Source organism: Symphalangus syndactylus, chromosome 20 (genome assembly GCF_028878055.3).
Source record: "Symphalangus syndactylus isolate Jambi chromosome 20, NHGRI_mSymSyn1-v2.1_pri, whole genome shotgun sequence".
NCBI lineage: Eukaryota > Metazoa > Chordata > Mammalia > Primates > Hylobatidae > Symphalangus > Symphalangus syndactylus.
The window spans coordinates 64,086,022-64,111,870 of NC_072442.2; the positions used below are offsets into that span (position 1 = coordinate 64,086,022).

General features: G+C 44.1%; 2 protein-coding genes across 7 annotated transcripts in view; both read left to right on the forward strand.

The window, feature by feature from the left end:
• Positions 1-4,516, forward strand: part of UBE2G1 (ubiquitin conjugating enzyme E2 G1) — a 99,327-nt gene extending 94,811 nt beyond the window's left edge. Inside the window, exon 6 of the mRNA XM_055257955.2 lies at positions 1,278-4,516. The gene's annotated coding sequence lies outside the window, so the exon portion shown is untranslated. The remainder of the gene's footprint in view (positions 1-1,277) is intronic.
• Positions 4,517-10,127: 5,611 nt separating this feature from the next.
• ANKFY1 (ankyrin repeat and FYVE domain containing 1) overlaps positions 10,128-25,849 on the forward strand; it is a 101,821-nt gene continuing 86,099 nt past the window's right edge. For 3 of the 6 annotated variants that reach the window (XR_010118306.1, XM_055257884.2, XM_063629638.1), the window contains exon 1: positions 10,128-10,210. Coding sequence is in view for 4 of the 6 variants with exons in the window: in XM_055257884.2 (XP_055113859.1) it covers positions 10,201-10,210 (10 nt within the window). In the remaining 2 variants the exon portion in view is untranslated. Of the gene's footprint in view, positions 10,211-10,294; positions 10,547-25,849 lie in introns of those variants that run through there. The other 3 variants (XR_008653195.2, XM_063629637.1, XM_055257883.2) reach the window with 2 other exon arrangements.

Consider the following 25,849-nt stretch of genomic DNA (forward strand, 5'->3'; position numbering starts at 1 on the left):
CTGAGTTCTTTGGAACACTTGGCTTAAAGATGTAATCCTAATAGGTGTTTCCTTTTCTGCTGTGCTTGGCGCCCCCACCCACCCCCCTTTCAAAGCACATATTAATATAATAAAGACTCTGAAAAGTCTAATAGTCAAATGAGACTTTTAAAGCTTTAACCACTGGGTGCAGTAGCACATGCCCGTAATCCCAATGCTTTGGGAGGCCGAGGTGGCAGCGTTGCTTGAGCCTGTAGTTCAAGACGAGCCTGGGTGACGTGGTGAGGACCCTGTTTCTACAAAAAAAATTAAAAATTAGCTGGGCATGGTGATGTGTGCCTGTGGTCCCAGCTGCTTGGGAGGCTGAGGTGTGAAGGTCACTTGAGCCCAGAGGCTGCAGTGAGCCATGTTCATGCCACTACACTCCAGCATGAGGGACAGAGTGGGACCCTGTCTCAAATAACAAACAAAAACTTCAACCTAGTGTTTTTCTAACTTTTTGAACAGGAAACTCAGCCATTTATTGGCTACGTGAACTTAGCTTTAGAGGGGGAGACTCCTTCATAATGACGATTGTGAGCATTCAGAAAATGAGTTTGTAAAGCACTTAGCACGCTGCTTGGCACGTAAGAACTTGATGAGATGGTACTGCTTTTTATGTAGATGTGTTCTTGACTTATAGTCTAATTTGATGATATGAGGCCAACAGATTCAAAACGGTTAGAAACTGTAATTGGGATGGAGGGTCATTTGTGGCAGGCTTTGTGGAGAAAATGGGTTTGAAGGGAGCTATAGTGAGCTGGATAGAATTTAGCAAGTTGGGAAGTGTGGCAATCTTAAGTTGTTTCTCTGAACATCCTCAAATGTTTGTAAATTTTCAAATCACTTGGCTTTTAAATCTTCTCTTATGGATTCTAGATTTAATATAAGCTGAAAGACATTTGAAGTATTAAAAAATCTAAATTAGCGCTGTCCAGTAGAACGTTCTGTGATGATAAAGATATAGCTATGCTGTTCAGCTTGCCAGTCACTAGCCACATGTGACTGTTGAGCATGTGGAATGTGGTTAGCATGACTCAGGAACTAAATTGTAAATTGTACTTAATGTCAATTAATTTACATTTAAAGTTAAATATACCCACTTGGCTGTGAGCTACCATAATAGATAGAAACAACGTGAGCTCAGAATGAAATTAAGGATTTGTTGCCAAATAAATCTAATATGGATAAAACCCACTTACAGTTAATTCTTCTGTAATGGATAAATTGACTATATAACGTTGTTTTTGTTGTTGTAGGTCTCCAATTGAGAAACATGGCACTGTTTTTCCTGCACTGTACCCACCTATTGCTGGACTTCTGTTGTACAAGTTGGCAAACACTGGCTGGAACTGGGCTGCAATAAAACATGCCAGTTATCAATGCTGACAAGAGCCTAACAAGTGCCAACTTACAGATGATTACGCATTTTGAATTCTAATGAACTGTTTTAACCTTCAGGAAGAATTGTAAAGACCTGTACATAGCACAACATGATCCGGATAATATATATACTGTTCATGTACATCCACAAATACACCTTGTACCAAATAATGCTTTCTTGTAGTAGAATAAGAATCGTGTAAATTCTAAAAGATTTTAGCAGGTTTTCTTTCCTATTCATTGTTTCTTATCAGTTTAAAAGGATTCCTTTAAGCATGTCAGATGAAAAGCAATTAGGATTAAAAGTTTCCATTTAATTTCCCTTAAACCATTGAGGCTTCATTAAACTCTTTTCACTTACTAAACTTTTGTATCTTCTTTGTTTTGACACACTCCCCTTTGCTTTTATCTCTCATCTGCCAGAATGTTCTCAAATGATTTAGTTCAAATACTGAAATACTTAATGAGCAATTACTTGATTTTTAATGATGACTTCGAAGGAGTCATCACTAGGTGCTTTGTCCTTTTTGTATTCTAGTTGCACCCACCTCTTGGATTGGATATAGCAATAACATTTATTGGCCGTTGTGAGCTCTTGATCCCAGTGACTACCCCCGAGAACTAAAAATAGATGGTTCTTAATTCAACTTAATGAAAATTTCCCCAAACAATAGCAAATCTGACTTTCCCCCCTTCAGTTGCCTGGTATTAAGGTTGGATAAATGAAGCATGCACAGCTACAGGCTTTCTACTTAACTTCTGGGTTTGCTATTACAAATGCTATTTACTCTCATACCCTTCTTAGTCCTTCATATTTCTTTGCCTTTGTTCTTCTATACTGCCGATTTTTCTCACCTATTGTACAAAGAAATTGCGATGTATATTTTCATGTAATTTGATTTTGGAATTCTGTCACCTTATGTAGTGAGTTCTTCCAAAATATAATTTTTTTTCAATAATTGTCAAGTTGTTGGCTTTTATTGTATTGAATGAAGGCTATAATACTGAATGCCAGAGAAGTGGTCTAGGAATATCTCAGGTTGATTCCTTATGCAAATGAACTTTTAATACTTGAAAATCACATGGCCATGGCAGTATATGTATTTGGTTCTATCTAGATTCTTACGTGAATCTAAAAGCATTACAGGGGTAAATGCTTTGCTATTTGACGTATAGATCCCGTCACTAACAATAGTACACTTGGATGTGATTAATGTTTGAGCTTAAATATATTTCATATCGTACAGTTTTCTAAAACAACTTCAGCAAATGGTAAAATTAACATGTGCAGTGTTAAAGGCAGGCCTTAGGCTCCTTTATGTTTGTTGTGAGGTTGTGTGTGGGAAGTAGTCTTTGGCTTATAAGGGATAGAACTTGAGACAGTAGCAGATGGGACATGGTGTTTGATTGTGAGAATCAGTGAGAATTGGTGCATCTCTGCTCTGTGGGGTTTGGAGAAATGCTTTGGCAGAAGAGTGAAAGAACTCCTGCCGAGAACCCAGACCTCTACAAACGTTGTATGTCCTTTTTAAAGCAGAAATAAAATGGTTGAGGATGTAGTCACAGGAGGGAGTGATTTTTTTCTAAATCCCTGTCTGTTCTCAAGCGTTAATAAAAACCCGTAAACATTATATAAGCCCACAAACCTTATAAAAACTTGTGTGTTGTGACTGGAAATTGATTCATTGGAACCCAGTTTTCTTTAAGAACTTTGTGACTTTGTTTCTTTTTTCAAAGACTCTGTAAAAATAGTTGCCCCAAAATGTCAGCACTGCATACCCTCCAGGGACTTGGAATGCAATCCTTTGTACTTTTTTTTTTTTAAAGAAACTGGGTCTCTCTCTCATCCAGGCTGGAGTGCAGTGGCAATGATTATAGCTAACTGCAGCTTTGACCTCCTGGGCTCAAGTGATCCTCCTGCCTCAGCCTCCTGAGTAGCTAGGACTACAGGTGTATGCCACCACGCCTGGCTAATAAAAAAAAATTTTTTTAAAGAGATGGGATCCCTCCCTTTTTAAATCAGAAATTGTTCACATGGTGGTTGCTTGTGGCAAAATGGAGTTAGAATTTTGCTCTCCTATTGCTGTAATTCTGCTAGCAATCTATTGAGGTGAAACTTGGGATCTGACTCTTAGAGCAGCAAATGACCTAGTAACTCAGGGACAACTATTTTTGAACTTTAAGTGCCACTTTAATGCAGTTACTTTGATAAAACCATGTGGTTTTTTTTTAGGGCTAGCTCTACGGGAGTGGAAGTGAGAGCCAGGAATGAGTGCGTCTCTCTTCACGTGCTTTTCCACCTGCCCTGTGTTACACACTGAAACAGGCCTACATAGATGTTACGACTTCCCTTCCTCTGTCAGAGATGTCATCTGTGCCTTTCTCAGTGTTCATCTGATAATGTAAATTTAAATGCCTCTACATTTGATAGGAAACCCACACTCAGGTGACACTGAACCAGGTGGCTTTTGTTCCACCAGTGCCTCATCATTAATGTGAGGCGATTCTTCTCTGCTTTAGGAAAACGATTTTTTCCCCCTAAACTTGTGCCAACCATAAACAACATCTCCATAGATCTTATGGATTATAGAACTGTTGGCTGTTTCCTAAATTTATTCCAAGTTCTCGTAGAGGCATATAGATTTCAGTCTGTGCTCGTATGGGATAGATGATCTGAGTGGCTTTCTGGCCTCTTTTTTGAGTTTAAAATCCATATGAGGTTGACTTGTCATTCTAAGGTAACATGTTTGTGAGGTTATTCCACTAGTACTGTGATCACGTGGGTGTCAGTATCTTTAACGGCCTTCATTCTTGGTTGTGAAATTTTATTTGATATGCTCACTCACCCTCTGCAAATCTGCCCACTTTGGGCTGTGGTGCCTGTGTATCTTTGCCCCTCTGGTCTCCAGTTGGTGGAATTACCTTTTTTGTACTGCCACTTCTCAGCATCTTTGAAATTTGACATAATGTTGCTTCATTTCAGTTTTTTTAGTTCTGTAATTTGTTGATTGTATTTAACTATGTGAGTTCTGTTGTGATGTTTACTGTATTGTAAAGCACCTCATTCATGTGATGGGTGCTCTATAAATCAATAAATGATGACTTAGAGGCTGTATCATGAGCTATTTTGGTTTTAGGATGCAGGTCTCAAAAGCAAGTTGTGGGACTCTTTCTGTATAAACAGCACATGATACCAAAGGGACCACAGGGAAACCTTGTATTTTACAAACTTTAAAGAAGGAACCAGAGAAGTTAACTTGCCTTCCAACCTGATAATTATGCTCTTTAGGTTTCCAGTACGTGGCCACGCACCATTTTAACTCAGAGTTTGTGTGCACTGTGATTTAGAACCTTCAAGTGAGCACTTATTAGAACATTATTGGGGATTTTGTCTTTGGCCTAAACTGGCTCTACCATAAAGATAAGCTAAAAGGTGAGGAACCCAGACTCAAATGTGAACTGGAAGAGACTGCAGGCACCATCTCAGTCACCACCTCTGTCCTCTAAGCAGATGGGAAAATGCCCCAATACTTGCCCAGGGGTCATTTAGTAAGTTACTGACAAAAGAGGCAAGACTGAGTCGAGGACCTTCTTTACAAGATACACAAGATACCAACATCCAGCTTTTTATCCTGAATCCTTACAAATAGTTCATACAGAGTTAGGTGTTGAAAGCTTGTTTGTCCTTGATATAAATCGCTAGTGACTATTAAGGGCTCTTCCTTACAAACTCGGAGAAAGGAACATGGAGTCGGACCTCTTATTCAGCTAAATTATAAACAAGAAAATCCCCCGAGAGGAGTTTTGGGAAGATTAGGGATTATTTCTAGAGTGCAAATACCCGATAAATATATTTGGAATGAACTGTTGTGGAAGGGTCTAGACAATATCCCCAAACTTACACCAGTTTTAGACATAATCAGCTACTCAAAGTATAGAGCCAAAATGTTTTATTTGCATGCTGCTTCAAATGCAAGTGAACAGGTTTTTGATGGTGTACGCAAGGCACTAGGCTTCCAGGAAAGATGGGGATCTCCCTCTCATGGGATAGGGCTAATAACCACCTTATCAAATTTAACCCTTTCTGCCTTGAGGAGGCCCAGAACTATCACTGGATTCAGTTCACAGATCAAATGATTTTCTGGGTATGGTATTTCTGGTTGTTCAATTTCGGATGTGTGTAATCTGGCTGCCAACGTAGGATTAGGCTTTTTGGCTTGTTGAGTTGACACTCCTCACTGAGCTTTAGTGAAATGATGAAAGAATTTTGAATTCTGTTCACACAGGTAAATAAACTGAAGGAAAAGCCTTTCACGAAAGGCAGCCAAACACATCTTCTAAGACATAGGAGCTGCACAGAAAGTCCTAGGCAAGAAACTTGATTTTTTTCCTCTTCTTGGCAGTATCCAATGTTCACAGTGACTTCCATTTATTCCCAACAAGAGCGCTGGAAATCAAGTTTCTCTATTTGTTGAGCCTCTCTTTTGTAGCAAGCTTGTGCTATGTGTTTTTCCTAAAGGTTCTAGTCACATTCTTAGAAGAAGCTTCCAAAGTAATCATTTTTCATGAGGAAACAGGCTCAGGTTAATTTGCCATCATAGAGCACACAAGTTGCATGGCTGGGATTCGGTTCCACCGTCTCCCTTACATACTGGGTGCTATTAGCCCTTCTTCACAGGTGAGGAAACCAGAGCTCAGGGACACCGACTTTTCTAGGGTCACAGAGCGTGGATGTGTTGAGACTGGTGCTTGACCCAATTCATCGGACTAGCACTGGAGGTGTCCTCTTCCCGCCCTGCCATGATACCACACTGCCTCCTGAGTCTGTTCCCCTGTGCTCTTGAAGCTACAGTAGACAGCATTTATTCCCTTCCTGTTCTTCATGTTTCTTGTCTGAGACAACACCACACTAAGTTCCTCTGAATCTGACTGCAAAACCTGAAGTGGGTCTAAAATGAACCATGCTCCAGTGCTCAGCTTTTTCAAGACGTCTGTATTTCTGGTTATAGCTAATGTTATAGCTCCATCCAAACCTGGTGGGTGTTGTAGTTTACTGAGTACTACGAGTGCTTTATTTCACAGGCTTTACTATGTTCTCTCTAACTCAGGGGTTACAGGCCAGTAAGAGTCCCCTCAAAAGACAAGGGCTGGCCGAGCGTGGTGGCTCATGCCTGTAATCCCAGCACTTTGGGAGGCTGAGGTGGGTGGGTCACGAGGTCAGGAGTTCGAGACCAGCCTCGCCAATATGGTGAAACCCCGTCTCTCCTAAAAATAAAAAATTAGCTGGGCGTGGTGGCGTGTGCCTGTAATCCCAGCTACTCAGGAGGCTGAGGCAGGAGAATCACTTGGACCCAGGAGGCAGAGGTTGCAGTGAACCAAGATTGCGCCACTGCACTCCAGCCTGGGCAACAGAGCAAGACTCCATCTCAAACAAAACAAAACAACAACAACAACAACAACAAAAAAAACAGACAAGGGCCCAAGGATACCATTAAGTCATTTCTAAGACGGGTACTTCAACCTCTGGTAGAGGGCTCCTTAGAGCGAGGTTGTGATGAAGAGGCAGTCAAGCCCCTGAGTTGATCAATCCCTTCAGGCGAGTTCTTTGATCATGTGCATCTAGTCCAAGCACACTCTGAAAGGGCACATATTTGTGTGCTACTCAAAGGGAGAGGGTCTCTGGTTTTCATCAAGTTCTCAAAGGGGGTCATGGCCCTCCAAATCTTTAGGAACCATGGATTCTAGTCCAATTTCCTCATCAAACAGATAGAATCTGAGATGCAGCATAAGGCTTGCAAGGACTTGCCCATCATCAACACAGCAAGTCAGCTGCAGAGCCAAACTTGAACTCAGGCCTCTTAACTCCCAGAACAGCACACCTCATCAAACATTTTGAGCGCCTGCTATATTCCAGACCCTAGGCTCGTGCTGCTGAGGTAATGATAGTCATCATGCAAAATCGGGGGTCAGCTGTAACAGTAATTTACAACAACTTTCATGTCGCTTTTACGTTATGGCCCAGGCAATATTTGCAGGGTACTCCACGATAAAAAGATGAGGCTGCTTGCATCCAGAGGAGCCTGGCCTGCCTGGCCACTCTGAAGGCCCCAAAGACTCACCATCGGGCACACCTATAAACCATTCTCAACAGAGAGGGACGCTTTGAGCGATGGCATTTCCATGGGAGGGGAAAGTTCTCCCCTGCCCTTTTTGTCTCAGTGTTGCTTGCTCAGTGCAGTCCCTCTAAGCACCTCCCTACCCACACCGTCTTCATGCCTTTCGTCTCCTGCCACAGCAAAAAGGCTTACATATTTCAATACCGTCTCTCATCTCCCAGGTACCTGTCAGCCAGAATTCCTACTCTTCCTCAAAAATTTAGTGCTTGACTCTATGTTCCCATGATCTAAGCTCCAAATTCCTCCTCCACTCCACCTCACTACCCACTAATGCTTATCCTTAACAGCACCTAAAGCTTCTCCAACTTTAAATCCTCCTTTTCGTTTCTGACACTCTTACTCTGTTCTCAGATCCTTCTTTTTAAATTTCTTTTCTTTTTCTTATTTATTTTTAGAGACAGAGTCTTGCTCTGTCACACAGGCTGCAGTGCAGCGGCAGGATAGAGCTCACTGCAGTCCCAAGCTCCTGGACTCAAGCAATTCTCCAGCCTCAGCTTCCCAAGTAGCGACAACTAAAAGCCTGCACCACCAGGTATAGCTAATTCAGATCCTTCCTTCCAGCCTTTTATCTCTTACTCCTGGCTGTCCTCCAAGACCACCACTTTCCCCGCAATCCTGAACTATTGATGCATCCTTTTGATTCTCCCTTGAGTAAAAGTCTTTTTTGAAAAGTCTCATGCTGGGCCGGGCATGATGGCTCATACCTGTAATTGCAGTACTTTGGGAGGTTGGGGTGTGAGGACTGCTTGAGACTAGGAGTTCAAGACCAACCTGGCCAACACAGAGACTCCATCTCTGAAAAAAAAAAAAAAAAAGGTCTCATGCTGTTCAGCTGTGTTACTGTTTAGCCCTCCATTTTGCAATTGTCTAACTAATCGTATGATCCTCCCTACATTCACCAAAGATTTTAGCTCCTGATGCTCATTTCCTTTCCTACCTTGAAATCCCAACATCTAATTTTCCTGGCTTTTCACTTCCACTTCAGCCACTCTATTCCGTGGCTCTGTTCTGGACTTTCTTTTTTTTTTTGAGACAGAGTCTCACTCTGTTGCCCAGATTGGAGTGCAGTGGCACAATCTCAGCTCACTGCAACCTCCAGCTCACTGCAACCTCTGCCTCTCGGGTTCAAGTGATTCTACTGCCCCAGCCTCCTGAGTAGCTGGGATTAAAGGCATGCACCATCACGCCTGGCTAATTTCTGTATTTTTAGTAGGGACGGGGTTTCACCATGTTGGCCAGGCTGGTCTTGAGCTCCTGACTTCAGGTGATTCACCCTCCTCGGCCTCCCAAAGTGCTGGGATTACAGGCGTGAGCCACCACGCCCGGCCTGTCCTGGACTTTTCTCATCTCCTAGTGCTACTTCACTATGAACCTGTTTGTCACTTTAACCACCAAGCTCTCACAACATTGCACTGCACTGGCTTTCAATTATTAGAGACCTGCAGTTTCGTGGCTCCTCCATCAGTCCCCAGCCAGTCTGTATCCCATGTTTGATGGCCTGGGCTGTCGTCTCATAGCACCCTCAATTTATTTTGGGCAATGCAATCCCAAGCCCTGGACAAATGCTATAATTCAAAATATCTGCTACTGCAGCCTGGTGGCTGAGTTCTAGAAAAAAGTGATCCATCAACACATACATGAGGTATATGAAACCAGGCCTTCCAACTTCAGCGTCCTCTTCCAAAGTCTCTTGGCTCTTCTTGGTCTCCTTCCTTGTCTCATAACTTCACCCATAAAATCGATGTCATCAAACGATCTCCCTGATTTTCTTCCCCCCTATATATCTGCACGCATGTTCTTGTTTCCTAACGTTTTAGTAGAATAACAGGTGACCTGCCTCTAGGCTAAATTTAATACGTTTTCCTGAGTTCTGCATCGCATGCAGAGCATCCCACCTCCCCAGGGACCTCTCCACTGGCTCCTTTCTCCCAGCCTCTCCTTTCTTTACAAACCTAAGGACCAACAAACCCCCTCTCTCGACCCTCTCATTGCCAAGCTTCTCCGGAGTAGTCTGCATTCGTTGTGTCATCCTTTTCGGTGCCCTGCTAAGGACGTGGAATATGACAGGGCTCAGTCAGTGCTTAATAAATCTCGAGCCTCGGCCGGGCGCGGTGGCTCAAGCCTGTAATCCCAGCACTTTGGGAGGCCGAGGTGGGTGGATCACGAGGTCAGGAGATCGAGACCATCCTGGCTAACACGGTGAAACCCCGTCTCTACTAAAAAATACAAAAAAATTAGCCGGGCGTGTTGGCGGGCGCCTGTGGTCCCAGCTACTCGGGAGGCTGAGGCAGGAGAATGGCGTGAACCCAGGAGGTGGAGGTTGCGGTGAGCCGAGATCGCGCCACCAAACTCCAGCCTGGGGGACAGAGAAAGACTCCATCTCAAAAAAAAAAAAAATAAAATAAATCTCGAGCCTCAAAAACACCCGGTAAAAAGAAACCCGGCTCTCCGCTTCCCCCAGAGTCCAGCATCCCCCTCCGCTTTCATTCACCCACTTTCCTGCCCTCGGCTCCGCCCTTTGCCGCGCCTCCCGTGATTCTCGCGAGACTTGGTGATTCCGTTCCGCACCGCTCCGGCTGAGCCGCGCACTTCTCGCGAGGCTGCAGGCAGTGCCGGGCCAGACATGGCGGAAGGTAGGGTTTTTTGTGGAGCCGCGCGGGAAGACGCAGAGCTGTGGGGGCGCTGCTGGCCGTGCGAAGCTGCCGTGGGAGGGGAGGCCCGGGCGTGGTTGCATGGGGGCTCCGCGGGTCTCGCGAGCCTTCCTGTCTAGCCTCTCCTGAGCTTCTCGGGCCGGGGTCCGGAGCGCGGTTCCTATGACAACGCCCCTCCCGCGATGCAGACCCTGCGGGACTGCGGCCGGCTGGGGAGGCGGGCTGGCAGGTCCCGTGCCGGTGCTGCGTGCAGCCGCGGGGCCCCGAGGGCAGCAGGGGAGGCTCTTGATTGCCGGCGGTGCCGGGACGCCGGGGGAAGTAAGCCTTCTCCTTAGGAAATCGAAACTGCTGTCCTGGCACGTCCTGCTTCCGGAAGGGGTTCATCCCTCGCTTGCGGAAGAGCGTGGGACTCCTCGGGCTGGGGTGGGGTGAGGTGGGGTGAGGTGGGGGGGGGTGGGGGCGAGGCAGCGCCAAGCTTGCCCACGCCGCAGGCGGGCGCACTGGCGGCTCCGGCTCTGCAGCAACCCCTGCCTTCAGGCCAGGCGTACAGATGAAAACGGGAGGAAGGGGTTTGCGAGAAGGGAGTTGGCCAAGGTCACACTGCTCACAAGAGGGCTGCTCAAACCAGACCTCTGTGCCTTTGCCTCCCAGTCCAGTGCCTACCCTCTGGTCTGGTGCACTTTTCATGACATTGCAGCTTAAGGCACTCTGGTCTTTCAGAGTCTGCCTCTCTTAATGTAGCAGTAGTGAGAAGCCTTCATTGTGAAAGCCTTATTGTACACGTAGGGGGAAAGAAGGCCCAGAGACGGGGAGTTACCTGTCAGGAATCGTGCAGCGACATTGTTGGATCTGGGCAGCGTGGTTCTCCTCTTTACCCCATTATTGGAGAAGAATATTCCTTATTTGACCTTTGTTTATTGAGTGACTGCAGTGTGCTTGGCTACGACCTGTCCTGTTGGTTTTGAGCTTTGACTAAACCCGTCACTTGATGGATCTTAGATTTGGGCAGGACGTGACAGTTGGTCAGCTTTTCTCATTTGCATTAGACTTCAGATAACCTCGTGAAGGAGGCCTGGCGTGTGTATTTGCCCTTTATTGATAAAGGAATTTAGGCAAAGTTACAGAGATAGCTGGGACTGACACCCAGTTGGTTTTGGGGTGTGTGTGTGTGTTTTGAGACAGGGTCTCGCTCTGTCCCACTGGCCGGAGTACAGTGGCGCGGTCACGGCTCACTGTAGCTTCAGCCTCCTGGGCTCAAGCGATCCTGCTGCCTCAGCCTCCTGAGTAGCTGGGACCACGGGCGCTCGCCACCACACCCGGCTAATTAAAAAGGTGTGTGTGTGTGTGTGTGTGTGTGTGTGTAGACAAGGTCTTGGCCCCGTGTGGTGGCTCGCGCTAGTAATTTCAGCACTTTGGGAGGCTGAGGTGGGAGGATCGCTTGAGGCCAGGAGTTCAAGAGCAGCCTGGGCAACAGGGCGAAACCTCGTATCTACAAAAAATACAAAAGTTAGCCAGGTGTGGTGGCACGTGTCTGTAATTCCAGGTACTCGGGAGGATGAGGCACGAGAATCGCCTGAACCCGGAAAACGGAGGTTACAGTGAGCTGAGATCGTGCCACTGCCCTCCAGCCTGGAGTGAATGGAGTGGTGGCGGGTGCCTGTGGTCCCAGCAGTAATACTAGGGAGGTGGGAGGATCATTTGAATCCGGGAGTCGGAGGTTGCAGTGAACTGCATCAGCCTGGGCGACAGAGCAAGATCCTGTCTTAAAAAAGAGAGAGACTAGGTCTCACTGTGTCACCCAGGCTGGTCTCCAACTCTTGGGCTCAAGCAATCCATCCGCTTTGGCCTCTTAAAGTGCTGGGGTTACAGGTATGAGCCATTGCGCCTGGCAGGCACCCAGTTTTTGTCTTTGCTTTTTCTACCATATCCCTGGTGGGGGAAACTTTAGGTGAATATTGCCTGAAAGCAGAGGAGTAAGAAAAGGAGCAAAAACCCAAGGCATTCCCTGAAGTTACTTTTTGGGTAAATCACAGAATGTTGTTTTACACAGCAGACAGCTGTTGCTCATAGGAGTGAGGTGGGTAGAAAGGTTCAGGAAGGTCTTCTGTGAGGTAATGGGTAGTCTGGCGCTTTTACACTAGGAAAGTAAGTTCGGTGTTTTGGGAATACATTAGCAAGGTTGAGATTGTGGAGGGCGGCTGGTTTTTCATTCAGCAGCTTTACTGAGCACGTGCTGTGCTTTGCAGTCGGGTTCCAGCCCTGAGGAGCTCATACAGGCTGAGTCAGCATACTCATCATCCGGCAGGCGCCTTGAGAGACATCTCGCCAGTGGGGTATCTCTCCTTCAACACACGAAGAAGACATCCTTTCAGGGTTAAATTAGCAGGGGGATAGCTAGGTAAGCAGTCATGAAGTTCTGACTTCACAGTATTTCTTTCCTTCCCTTCTCCTTCCCTTCCTCTTTTCCTTTTGAGGGAGTCTCGCTCTGTTGCCCAGGCCGGAGTGCAATAGTGCAATCTTGGCTCACCGCAGCCTCCACCTCCTGGGTTCAAGCGATTCTCCCGCCTCACCCTCCCAAGTAGTTGGGATTACAGGCATCCGCCATCATACCCGGCTAATTTTTGTAGAGATGGAGTTTCACTGTGTTGGCTAGGCTGGTCTTGAACTCCCGACCTCAGCTGATCTGCTGGCCTCGGCCTCCCAAAATGCTGGGATTACCAGTGTGAGCCACCACACCCGGCCAGCCACAGTTTTTCTTTTACCTTTTTTGTGTCCCAACTTTTTGTTGGGATTTAAGCTTTTTAGAAACGATGTTGCAGACTTCAACTAGGAGGCATTCTGGGCCATTTAGCTCATTAACCTGAAGGTGCTTGCTATGCAAAGGAAGGCAAGATTAGGTAGAAAATGTTTCGTGGGATATTAATACTGCTGGTGCTTTAATCAGATTCTCAGAGCCTGCTATGCTTGTTTGGAGAGAGTTATTTAAATATAAATAAATAGCAGATATCTCTGTCATATAACTTGAATGATCTGTAAACACTATGGGAACTTCCCTGATAATGGGTGGTTGGCCGTGTGAGAATGTGGGAGATAGTGCTTAGGAATAGTAAATAGGATCCTGAGAGACTGAGGATACAGCTTCTTATGGGACTTGTTTAGAGAACAACCTTCTTTCCTTCCGTCTATCCATGGCTATTCATTTGACCATATATATTTAGCTAAAGTCTGTCCTAAAATTAGTTTTATTCCCCAGCTCTACATCTCTGCGGCTGTCTAATCTAACCTTCATTTGTGGTACTTTTTTTTTTTTTTTTTTTGAGACAGGATCTCACTCCGTCACCCAGGCTGGAGTACAATGGCATGATCACAGCTCACTGCAATCTCCACCTCCCAGGCTCAAGTGATTCTCTCACTTCAGCCTCTCAAGTAGCTGGGAGTGCAGATGTGCATGCCACCACATCGGCTAATTTTTGTATTTTTTGTAGAGTTGGGGTTTTGTGATGTTGTCCAGGCTAGTCTTGAACTCCTGGGCTCAAGCCATTCACCTGCCTGGGCCTCCCAAAGTGCTGGGATTACAGGTGTGAGCCACCGCTCCCAGCCTTAAGCTTCCTTTGTAATCCAAGTGAACTACTTCAAAAGGTTCCAATTAAAAGGTTGCTTTTAACTTTTCCTCCTAGATTTTGCTTTCTCACAGCCTAATTTCACAGTTTCTAATGTTCCCTTTAAGACATCAATCAGATCATGTCTCTCCCACTCTTCTTAATACTCCTGCCCCTCAATGCCCAACTCTCACAGTTCTCCATAACCTTAAAATATATTCCAATTCTCTGTTAAGTATTAACAGGGTGTGGGCCCCACTTAACACTTCGAGCTTATTCCCTACTTTCATTCACTGTGCCCCTGCCACACTGACTTTTTTGCTGTTCTTTGTGTGTGCCCAACATACTGCTACCTCTGTCTTTGTCCCTGCAGTTCCCTTGGCCTGGAACAGTCCTCCACTGTTTCTCCACACAACTGACCCACTTTATTCACTCAGTGTCTGTTCAGTTGTTATCTCATTAGAGAGCATCCCTCACTGGAATATAAATCCCATGAAGGCAGGAAGTTGGTCTGTTTTGCTCACTCCTGTATCTCCCAGCTTAGAATCATGGCTGTGGTTGAAGGAATGTATGAATTTATTGAGCATCACCTGCTAGCCATCAAGAAAAGTTGCCTGGATACATCCTTAGCCTCTTGTCAAGCAAACTGGCTGGTCCACCTTTTATTATGCTCTGGATAACATAAGTCTGCTAAGAGCTACCTAACCTACTTTTCATCCAGCCCATTTTTGTTTTAGCAACTAAAATAGAATGTTTAAGGCCGGGCACGGTGGCTCATGCCTGTAATCTCAGCACTTTGGGAGGCTAAGGTGGGCAGATCACTTGAGGTCAGGAGTTCCAGACCAGCCTGACCAACATGGTGAAACCCCATCTCTACTAAACATACAAAAATTAGCCAGGTGTGGTGGCATGTGCCTGTAATCCCAGGTGCTCAGGAGACTGAGTCAGGAGAATCACTTGAACCCGGGAGGTGGAGGTTGCAGTGATCCGAGATCGTGCCACCGCACTCCAGCCGGAGCAAGAGACTGTCTCAAAAAATAATCATAAAAAAATAAAATGTAGTGTTTAAGAGCTCAGACTCTGCAGCTGGACATGGATTTAAATCCTAGTTTAAGCTGTGATCATAAGCAAGTCAGTTAATTGCTGTCAGTCTCAGTGTCCTCAGCTTTAAAAGGGGGATCATCTGTAGCTCACAAGTAGCTATGGGGATCGTAGGATATTTCTCAGTTGCAGGAAGAGCCTTTTTCCACAGCGCCTAATGTTTCTTCCACAGCGACTGATGCTTTTCCCACAGCGCCTGATGCTTTCACCCTGGCGCACAGTCTTTCTCTTGAGCCTCCTCTAAAATCACTCTCCGTTTCTTTTCCTCAGTAAAAGTAAAAATTGAAAAAAATGTAATTTTTTTGTAAATTGTATATTGAACAGAAAATTTATCTTAAACTTTTGTTAACTTGATGGAATTTGATCAGAAAAATACTTTTGACAACAACCCAAGCAACATGGGGAAAACATTCCATGTCCTGGGTACTCATTGACCAACGCAATAGTCACTAGCCACATGTGGCCACTTAAATTTGATTAAAATTAAATAAAATTTAAAATTAACTTCTCAATTGTGCTAGTCCTATTCCAAGTACTCTGTAGCCATGTGGCTAGTAGCTCCCCCTAATGGACAGCACAGATTAATAGAACACTTGCACCATTGCCAGAAGTGCTTTGGATAGTCCTGTTCCAGAAAATGCTTCATTAGTGGAGGTTGGTAGAAATAAGGAAAGAAGGAACTTTGCTGTTTCCACTTTTTTTTTTTTTTGAGTCGGAGTCTGGCTCTGTCACCCACGCTGGAGTGCAGTGGCGCGATGTCGGCTCACTGCAAGCTCCCCTCCCGGGTTCACACCATTCTCCTGCCTCAGCCTCCCGAGTAGCTGGGACTACAGGTGCCCCCCACCAATCCTGGCTAATTTTTTGTATTTTTGGTAGAGATGAGGTTTCACCGTGTTAGCAAGGATGGTCTTGATCTCCTGACCTCGTGATCCGCCCACCTCGGCCTCCCAAAATGCTGGGATTACAGGTGTGAGCCACCACGCCCGGCCCTACTTCTGAAATTTATCTGTTTATTGTTTTACTTATTGAACAGATGTCCCAGGTCATTGATAATTATATATAGTCCAGAGACCTCTCAAGGACGGTTCCTTTTATACCATTCTTTTCTTTTCTCTCCCTTTCCTGGTGACTACTGTCACCAGCTGTAGCTATTAGCTTTCTCCTTGTGAACTATTTTTACCAAGAAATAAAATTTATCCATTAGTGGATATGTCAAAGTAAAGCTACTGAATTGTGCTGAGATACACAGGATTCTGTCACTGGCAAGGTGATTTGCTGTAGGCAATTTGAGATACTATCATGATTTACAGCCTTGCTGAACAAAATGAGAAACTGCTATGTCCCCAGAATCTCCTGTTGAACCTGTGGTATTTATTGAACTCCATCTGGAGGAGGAGGAGATAACCATGGAATGGGTATAGAGGGAGAAGTAATTGGTAGTTAAATAAGAATAGCCTGAACTAAAGCTTATTCACCGGGAGTTCTGAAGTCTAGGAGGGGAGGTAAAAGAAATTGTATATGAGAAACGATATTGTAAGGTGAAAGGTAAAAAATGCTTAGGAGTTACTTTGAAAACTCAGGGAGATTTTTTAAGGAAGTAATGGGGAATGTATTTTGGATAATCAGGGAAAGTCTTGTTACAGGAGACATTGCTTGAGCTGAGCTTTGAAAAATGGCCCTCCTTTGGACATGGGGACATGAGATTGAGGAGAGGTCACTGTTCTAGGTGGAAGGACTTAGTGGGATGTGAAGTTGGAAGAGTATGTTAAGGGCCAGATTATTAAGGGCATTGGTTCAGCATTTGGATTTTATTCTGAGACTCTGGAGCGATATTACTGAAAGGAATCAGCCACGGTAGCGACATAACAGGAATTGTGTGAGGCATGATGAAATGACTGCAGTGTAGAGGACGGATTGGGAAGAAAGGAAGTCAGAGAGCAAGCTGTAGCAGTTGATGCTGAGCCATTTGGTAGGGGCTGTGGGGCTGGTGAGGACTGATGGGAGAAAGACCACAGAACATATAAAAGACAGGACTTTTGAAACCTGGTTGAATGTTGATGGGAGAGAATCAAACATGACTCAGGAATTCCAGGTCTGGATGACTCAGACAAATGGCTGGGCTGCTAAGAGGTAGAGGAGGAATAGATTTGCGAACAAATATTTTGACCTCACTTTTGGACATATTTGCTTTGCCCGGTATACTTCTATGTGGTGATGTGTAAGTTAGAAGTGTTTCCAGTCAGGAGTTTGGGGTGGAAATGGCTAGTTAGCTAATATTTGTTGTGCATCTCTTATGAAACCAGCCCAATTGTCACTGCTATACAAGGTGAGCTTTTGAAAGATGTGTAAGTCATGCCACTGACTGTAATATGAGGCAGACGAACCTAACAGTTGAATTGCATTCAGGAAAAACGTATTTTATGGTAGGTGCAAGCTACTATGCCAGAGATGACAAAATGAGCAAGACACAACCTTAACCTTAATGGAACTTGCAGAACAGAGAGGGGAAGGCAAAGTATTTCAAGTAAGCATGCATGTTGTGCTTTCTAGTTATACCGGGTTTTCTCTTCTATATCCGTGATTAATGGCACTACTGTTAAGCCAGACTCTCAAGTCACTAACCAAAAAGTTATCCCCGACTCCCCCCCAGATCTGCATCAGTCACCAAATCCCCCGGATGCTGTACACCTCTCACATCTGTGCTTTCCTCTCTCCTTCATTCCATTAGTACATAGTTCTCACCCTGGAGAACTCTGCACAGTACAGTTACCTGGGAGCTTTTTTTTTTTTCTGGGACAGAGTCTCATTCTATCGCCCAGGCTGGAGTGCAGTGGCGCGATCTCAGCTCACTGCAAGCTCCACCTCCCGGGTTCACGCCATTCTCCTGCCTCAGCCTCCCGAGTAGCTGGGACTACAGGTGCCCGCCACTGTGCCTGGCTAATTTTTTGTATTTTTAATAGAGACGGGGTTTCACCATATTAGCCAGGATGGTCTCGATCTCCTTACCTCGTGATGCGCCTGCCTTGGCCTCCCAAAGTGCTGGGATTACAGGCGTGAGCCACCGAGCCCAGCCACCTGGGAGCTTTTGAACATCCAGATTTGTGGGCTGGGCCCACAAATTGCCATTGCACTCCAGCTTGGGCAACAAGAGTGAGACTCCGTTTCAAAAGAAAAAAAAAAAAAAGAAAAGTAGTAGTGGTGGTAATTAATCACCAGTGAAGAGCTTTTCTAATCTGATGCCAACAAGGAAGATAGTATTTTCTGGGAAGCTGACACTTTAATGAAATATTTTTTGTGGAAGATCCTAATATAAGCCTGGAACAAAAAATTATTCTTGTAGTTCTCCAAACAGAATGTTATCACAGCCTTTACAGTCATTTCTCTTTTATCTAATGGACAGAGTTAAAGCAGAATAGGTATAAAGTCATTTAGCCATTAAAGAATTACATGAAGAGACTGGGCATGGTGGCTTATGCCTGTAATCCCAGCACTTTGGGAGGCCGAGGCCAGGGGATCACCTGAGGTCAGGAGTTCAAGACCAGCCTGGCCAACATGGTGAAATCCTGTCTCTGCTAAAAATATAAAAAAATTAGCTGGGCATGGTGGCAGGCGCCTGTAATCCCAGCTGCTTCAGGAGGCTGAGGCAGGAGGATTGCTTGAACCCAGGAGGCAGAGGTTGCAGTGAGCCAAGATCACACCATTGCAGTCCAGTCTGGGCGACAAGAGAAACTCTGTCTCAAAAAAAAAAAAAAAAAAAAAAAGAATTCCATGAAGAACACTAATTCATTGCTAAAGTTTTGGCTAGAATAGAAGAACTATAGCAGTGTAGAGAAAGAAATGCCAGGGTGGTGTTAATCTAAAAAGACTGACTACAGTGTGGGTTAGAACTGGAATGGCCGGAGGGGAGTAGAGTGCGTTTATGGTAGGAAATGGAAGGAGCTCATTTAATTCCTGGATTAATTAATGACTAATCTTGGTGTTCGGATATTGGAGCTGAAATCTGGCATCATGGTATTAATGGGATGGGTTCTGGCTTCAGATCACAAATCTTGAGTCTGTCTTCTGCTAATTGTGTGATTTTAGGCAACCCACTTAACCCAAGTGAATTTCACTGTTAGTATATTACTTTTTCAATATAGTTAGAATCTGAGATGATGAATGTGAAGAACTTAACTACCATAGGAGACATAAAAAATGTTAATTCCCACTATCTGTCTTATTGCAGAATATTACAGGAAAGTGTACATTTCCTTTTACTCCATAAAATGATGTTGACACTAATCTAGCAAAAAGTTACTAGGGCATTAAAATCTTTTACTATACAGAATTTTTTGTTTGTAAGTATAGGTGTTTTAGTTTCATGTGGCTGCTGTAACAGATTCCCACAAGCTTGATGGCTTAAAACAACAGAAACGTGTTTTTATGATTCTGGAGGACAGAAGTCTGATTGAAATCAGTATCACTGGGCTCAAATCAAGGTCTCAGTAGGGCCTGTTCCCTCTGGAGGCTCTAGGAGAAAATCTTTTTCCTGATTCTTCCACCTGCAAGAGGCTGCTGACATTCCTTGGCTATTGGCTGCATCATTCCAGTCTTCAAGGACAGCATCTTCAAATTTCTCTCTGTTCTGTGTTCACAAGACCTTCTACTCTGAGTGGGTCAAACTCTCTGTGCCTTCTTTTTTTTTTTTTTTTTTTTTGAGATGGAGTCTCACTCTGTGGTCCAGGCTGGAGTGCAGTGGTACGATCTTGGCTCATTGCAGCTCCCGCCACCCAGGTTCAGGCGATTCTCCTGCCTCAGCCTCCCGAGTAGCTGGGACTACAGGCACCCACCACCACACCTGGCTAATTTTTGTATTTTTAGTAGAGATGGGGTTTCACCATGTTAGCCGGGATGGTCTCGATCTCCTGACCTCATGATCTGCCCGCCTTGGCCTCTCAAAGTGCTGGGATTACAGGCGTAAGCAACTGCGGCCGGCCCTCTGCTCTCTCTTACAAGGATACATGAACAGTTACGTGCTGCATAACGGTGTTTTGGTCAATGCAGAGACTTTTTTTTTTTTGTCATATAAGGTAACATTCACAGGTTCCAGGGATTAGGATATTAGTATCTTATGGGGGTTGGGGCATTTTTCTGCCTACCATGGTAGGTAAAGTCGTGTAATTTATTAAGTCAGAACATTTCTGAAATTCCTCTGTGTGCAGTTTCTGAATGCTCAAAGACCATGCGTGCCACATGGTTCAAGATACTGCCAGTGAATAAGATGGTTTCTGTGCTCAAGAAACTTCTTAAGTGAATCAGAATGCCACATTAGGAAACTGGTACTTTTGTAGACAGTGGGGAACCAGCTGAAATTGTTCGGTTAGGTGAGCTGTGTTTTAGGAAGATTAATAACGATGTGTGTGGGATAGAATAGAGAGGTAAAAGGATGAGAAGGGCAACAGGAATGATGCTAAGGCCTCAAGGAAATGTTGATGTGATCAGCAAGGAATAGAAAGATGGCACAGTACATCCCAGAGGAAGGAGTTTATTGTTAGATTTATTGAGGTGTAATTGACAAACAATAAAATGTACCAATTTTAACTGTCAGTTGACAAATATATACATACAGTCATATAACCACCAGCACAACCGTGCTAGAAGATTTCTATCACCGTAAAAAGTTCCCTTGAATTCCTTTGCAGTCAGTCCCATTCCCCTGGCTTCTGGCAATCACTGATTTGCTTTCTTTTGCTATAGTTTGCCTAGTATGGTTTGTTGTTGTTGTTGTCTGGTTTTTCTGAGATGGAGTCTGGCTCTGTCGCCCAGGCTGGAGTGCAGTGGCTTGATCTGGGCTCACTGCAACCTCTGCCTCCCGGGTTCGAGCGATTCTCCTGCCTCAGCCTCCTCAGTAGCTGGGATTACAAATGTGTGCCACGCTGGTCCGGCTAATTTTTGTATTTTTAGTACAGACAGGGTTTCACCATATTGGCCAGGCTGGTCTCGAACTCCTGACCTCAAGTGATCCTAGTTTGCCTACTATGAAACTACACTTTCATATGGGATCATACAGTATGTAGTCTTTTGTACCTGGCTCCTTTCACTCAGCATATTGCTTTTGAGATACATCTGTACCTCATGTGTCTGGTATCAGTCCCTTCTGTTTTATTGCTGAGTGCTCTTCTGTTATATGGATGTGTGACAGTTGTGTCTGTTTACCAGCCGGACATTCCGGTTGTTTCCAGTTGTTATTAATAAAGCTTCATTGAACAATTAAATAGAATTCTTTGTGTTTATTTTTATTTTTTATTTTTATTTTTTTTTTTGAGACGGAGTCTCGCTCTGTCACCCAGGGTGGAGTGCAGTGGCGCGATCTCGGCTCACTGCAAGCTCCGCCTCCCGGGTTCACGCCATTCTCCTGCCTCAGCCTCTCCGAGTAGCTGGGACTACAGGCGCCCGCCACCACGCCCGGCTAATTTTTTGTATTTTTAGTAGAGACGGGGTTTCACTGTGGTCTCGATCTCCTGACCTCGTGATCTGCCCGCCTCGGCCTCCCAAAGTGCTGGGATTACAAGCGTGAGCCACCGCGCCCGGCCCTTTGTGTTTATTTTGAGGAAATAACTGGGGGTGGAATTGTTGGCCATAAGGCAAGTATATGTTTAGCTTTATAGGAAACCATCAAACTGTTTTTCAGAATGGTTATGCCATTTTGCATTTCCATTAGCAATGTAGCAGGCTTCTAGCTTCTAGTTCTCCAATTTGTTTGTTTGTTTGTCTGTTTTTTGTTACCCAGGCTGGGGTGCAGTGGTATGATCATAGCTCACTGCAGCCTCGAACTCCTGGGCTCAAGCAGTCCTTCCATCTCAGCCTCTCAAGTGGCTAGGACTACAGGTACACACCACCACACTTGGCTAATTTTTAAAATTTTTTTGTGGAAACGGGGGTCTCACTCTGTTGCCCAGCTGTTCTCCAACTCCTAGCTTCAAGCTGTTCTCCTGCCTCAGCCTTCCAAACTTTTGGGATTATAGATGTGAACCACTGCGCTTGGCCTAGTTCTCCAAATCTTTGCCATAACTTTTTAATTTTAGCCATACTAGTGGGTGTGTAGTGGTATTTCATTGTGATTTCAATTTGCATCTTAATTACTAATGATGCACATCTTTTCATGTGCTTATTTATTATGCATTTATCTTGTTTGGTGAACTCTCCAGTTTTTTTGCCCTTTTTTATTGGGTTGTCTTATTGAGTTGTAAGAGTTCTTAATATAATCTGTATAGAAGTCTTTTTTTTTAAGATGGAATCTCATTCTGTTGCCCAGGGTGGAGCGCAGTGGTAGGATCTCAGCTCACTGCAACCTCTGTCTCCTGGATTCAAGTGATTCCCCTGCCTCATCCTCCCGAGTAGCTGGGACTACAGGCGCATGCCACTGTACTCAGCTAATTTTTGTGTTTTTGTAGAGGCAGGGTTTTGCCATGTTGGCCAGGCTGGTCTCGAACTCCTGACCTCAAGTGATCCATCCACCTTGGCCTCCCAAAGTGCTGGGATTACAGGCGTGAGCCATCGTGCCCAGCCTTGTCTGCAAGTTTTTTGTTGAATGTTTTGTGCATATTTTCTCCCAGTCTGTGGCTTGCCTTTTTATTTTTTTTATGACTTTTCAAGAACAGTTTTTAAAATTTGGTAAAGTCAAATTTAGCCATTTTTCTTCTGTAATTTTTTTTTTTTAACAGTTTATCTTTGCTTAATCTGAGGTCACTAAGATTTTTTCTGTGTTTTAGTCTGGAAGTTCTGTAGTTTTTTGTTTTTTGTTTTAATTTTTATTTAATTTTTTAAAATTTTCCCTGTCAGTGATTTGAAGCTCATTTTTTAAAATTGTTGTTTCTTTTTGTTTTTGTTTTTAAAGAGATAGGAAGACAGGGTTTCCCAGGCTGGATTGCAGTGGCTATTCACAGATGTGATCACAGTGCTTTATAGCCTCAAACTCCTGGGCTCAAGTGATCCTTCCTCCCCAGCCTCCTGAGTAGCTGGGACTTCATCTGGCTCTAGAAAGGCTACAGTTTTAACCCCCACATAGATATGTGATTTTGAGTTAGTTTTTATATGTAGTGGTGTCTAGGAATAGGGGTTTGCGTTTTCATATGGATCTCCAATTGTTCCGTCCCATTGCTCTTTCCTCATTGAAATGCCTTCACACCATTGTCAGATCGTTTGTATATGTCAAAGTCTATTCCTGGATTCTGTTATTTTCCGTCGCTCTGGATATCTGTCTTGATGCCAGTATGATGCTGTCCTATTTACTGTAGCTTTATACGCAGCCTTGAGTGAGGTAAATGCTAAACCTTTTTCTTTCCCCTGCCCAGAATTTTTTTAGCTATTCTAGGAACTTTGCATTTCCACCCAAATTTTAGAATCAGCTGCCTGTGGTTGTGCATGCCTGTAATCCCAGCAGTTTAAAAGACCGAAGTGGGAGGATCCCTTGAGGCCAGGAGTTCAAGACCAGCTTGGGCGCCATACTGAGACCCTGTCTGTACAAAAAAATTGGCCAGATGTGGTGGTGCTCACCCGTAGTTCTAGCTGTTTGAGCCCAGGAGTTCGAGGCTGCAGTGAGTTATGATCAGGCCATTGCACCCCAGCCTGGGTGACAAAGGGAGACCCTGTTTTTAAGAAAAAAAAAAAAATTTAGAATCATTCTTTCAAATTCTACAAACACAGTTTGCTGGGATTTTTATTGGGAAGGTATTGGATCTATAGACCAATTTGGAGAGACCTGACATCTTAACAATATTGAGCTATTGAGCCTTCCAGTCCCTGAGCGTAGCATATAACTCTCTGTTTATTTCGGTTGTCTTTCATTTCTGTCAGCAGTGTTCTATAGTTTCAGTGTGCATGCATTGCACATTTTGTTAAATTTATCTCTAAATATTTTGTATGTTTGGTATACTATTATAAATGCATTATCATAGCCTGTACATTGATAACCTAGAGCTTTGATAACATGAAATGAAGTAGGAAGAAGACTTTGATTTGAGGAAGATATGAAGTTTGATTTTGGACTTGTCGAGTTTATAGTACCAGTCAGTTATTCTTTCAGCAGGAGCTGTTGAAGGAAAGAGACATTTGGGTCCATTTTTATAGCAGTGACAGTAAAGTATGGGTATGTATGAGACCACGTTCAAGGAAGAAAATTTAGAAAAAGTTCAGACGTAGGTCTGCACCTTGCAGCACTGTGCCGTTTTAGAAAGTGGGTAGTCAGAATAGGAGATGAAGGGTCTGTAACAAGGTTAGGAAGAAAGCTAGAGTACAGAGTTAGGAAGCCAAAACAAGAGTTTTAAGAATGGGGTGGTTGAGAGTCGGAGACTACAGAGAGTTTGAGGAGCTTGAAGAATAAGGAAAAGGTCATCAAAGTGGGTGATTTGATCATTGTGACTGTTTAGTAGAGTGATGTGAGTTGAAGCCAAGTTTCAGAAGGTTAGGGAGGTAAGGCAGGAAGTAGTGACTAAAGAGGACTCTTAAGAAATGGGTGGAGAAGGCAAAGCATATGATAGATTGGGCAGTCAAGAGCATAACTGTGTGGAAGAGATGTTTGTCTAGGGGTAGGAGGCGTTAGTGTGAGCCTGTTTCTGAGGGTGAGGAGCTAAGCTTGGAGAGAGGCATATCTTGAAGATGCAGTGGCTGCTGTTGTGGCTTAGGGTTTGGTAAGAAGTGAGAGGTTACAGAATTCTAGGCGTTCCAGATAAACTGCTTTCTTCCCTTTTCATTTGGCTCTGGGTGTCATTTTAACATCCTAATTCTTTAAAATCACCAGCAGGGGGACAGGGCTTGTATGGCCTCTCAGCCAAATCTGACCTGAGACCTGTCGACTTGTTTTTGTGCAGTCCTTAAGCTAAGAATTTATTTATATGTTATAGATGTAACATATAAAAATAACTTATAAATATTAGCTGTATTTTAAATATTTTAACCTGGTTGAAGAAAAACCAATATATCATGATGTGAAAATTATATGAAATTCCATTTTCAGTGTTCATAAATAAAGTATTTTTAGGGAAACAGCCACATTCATTAATTTGTACTTTTGTGTTACAACTGGCAGAGTTGAGTAGTGCCACAGAGACTGTATGGCTCCCGAAGCCTGAAATATTTGCTATCTAGCCCTTTACAGAAAGTATGCCAACTCTTGACCTAGAAGGAAGAGTGTTCTAAAAATCATTCTTGGTTTCTCTTCTGACTGTGCCATATAACTTCTGAAGAGGTAATTTGCTGATTAACTACTTTTTTGCAATAGACACTCTTTATTTTAGGCTATTCGTAATGAATGCAGTTTTTTTGTCTTAAGCATGTTTTGTTAACCCAAGAGTGATGAACTATCAGAAAGGATACTTATTGAAAGTCTGACCATAGACTGCACTCATGGAGAACAGATAGGTATTATTTGGAAAGAAACATGAGAAAATTGGAAGTTCCTGGCATTATTCACTGATACTTAGTGTAGCTTTTTTGGTGAAACTCTAGGTTTTATCTATTATTTAAATTTCTAGGTTTGCTCTCCTCTCCTCTCTCCTCTCCTTTTTTGAGATAGAGTCTCTCTCTGTCACCCAGGCTGGAATGCAATGGCATCATCTCTGGGACTACAGGCATGCGCCACCATGCCCAGCTAATTAAATTTCTAGGCTTGCTTTTCAAATGAAAGTTGGAAGGGGACAAAGAAAAAACCACGGCTGAAAACTGGCCACTTGATGAAGAATAAGTAGGCGGAGGAGTAGCAGCAGTGGTAAACCTTACTAAACCAGACACTGTTCCGAGTGATTTAACCTATCCTAATGACTTTACACATAGTTCTCTAAGACAGTGGTCCCCATTCTTTTTGGCACCAGAGACTGGTTTCGTGGAAGACAGTTTTTCCATAGATGGGGTAGGGAAGGGAGTATTTCAGGATGAAACTGTTCCA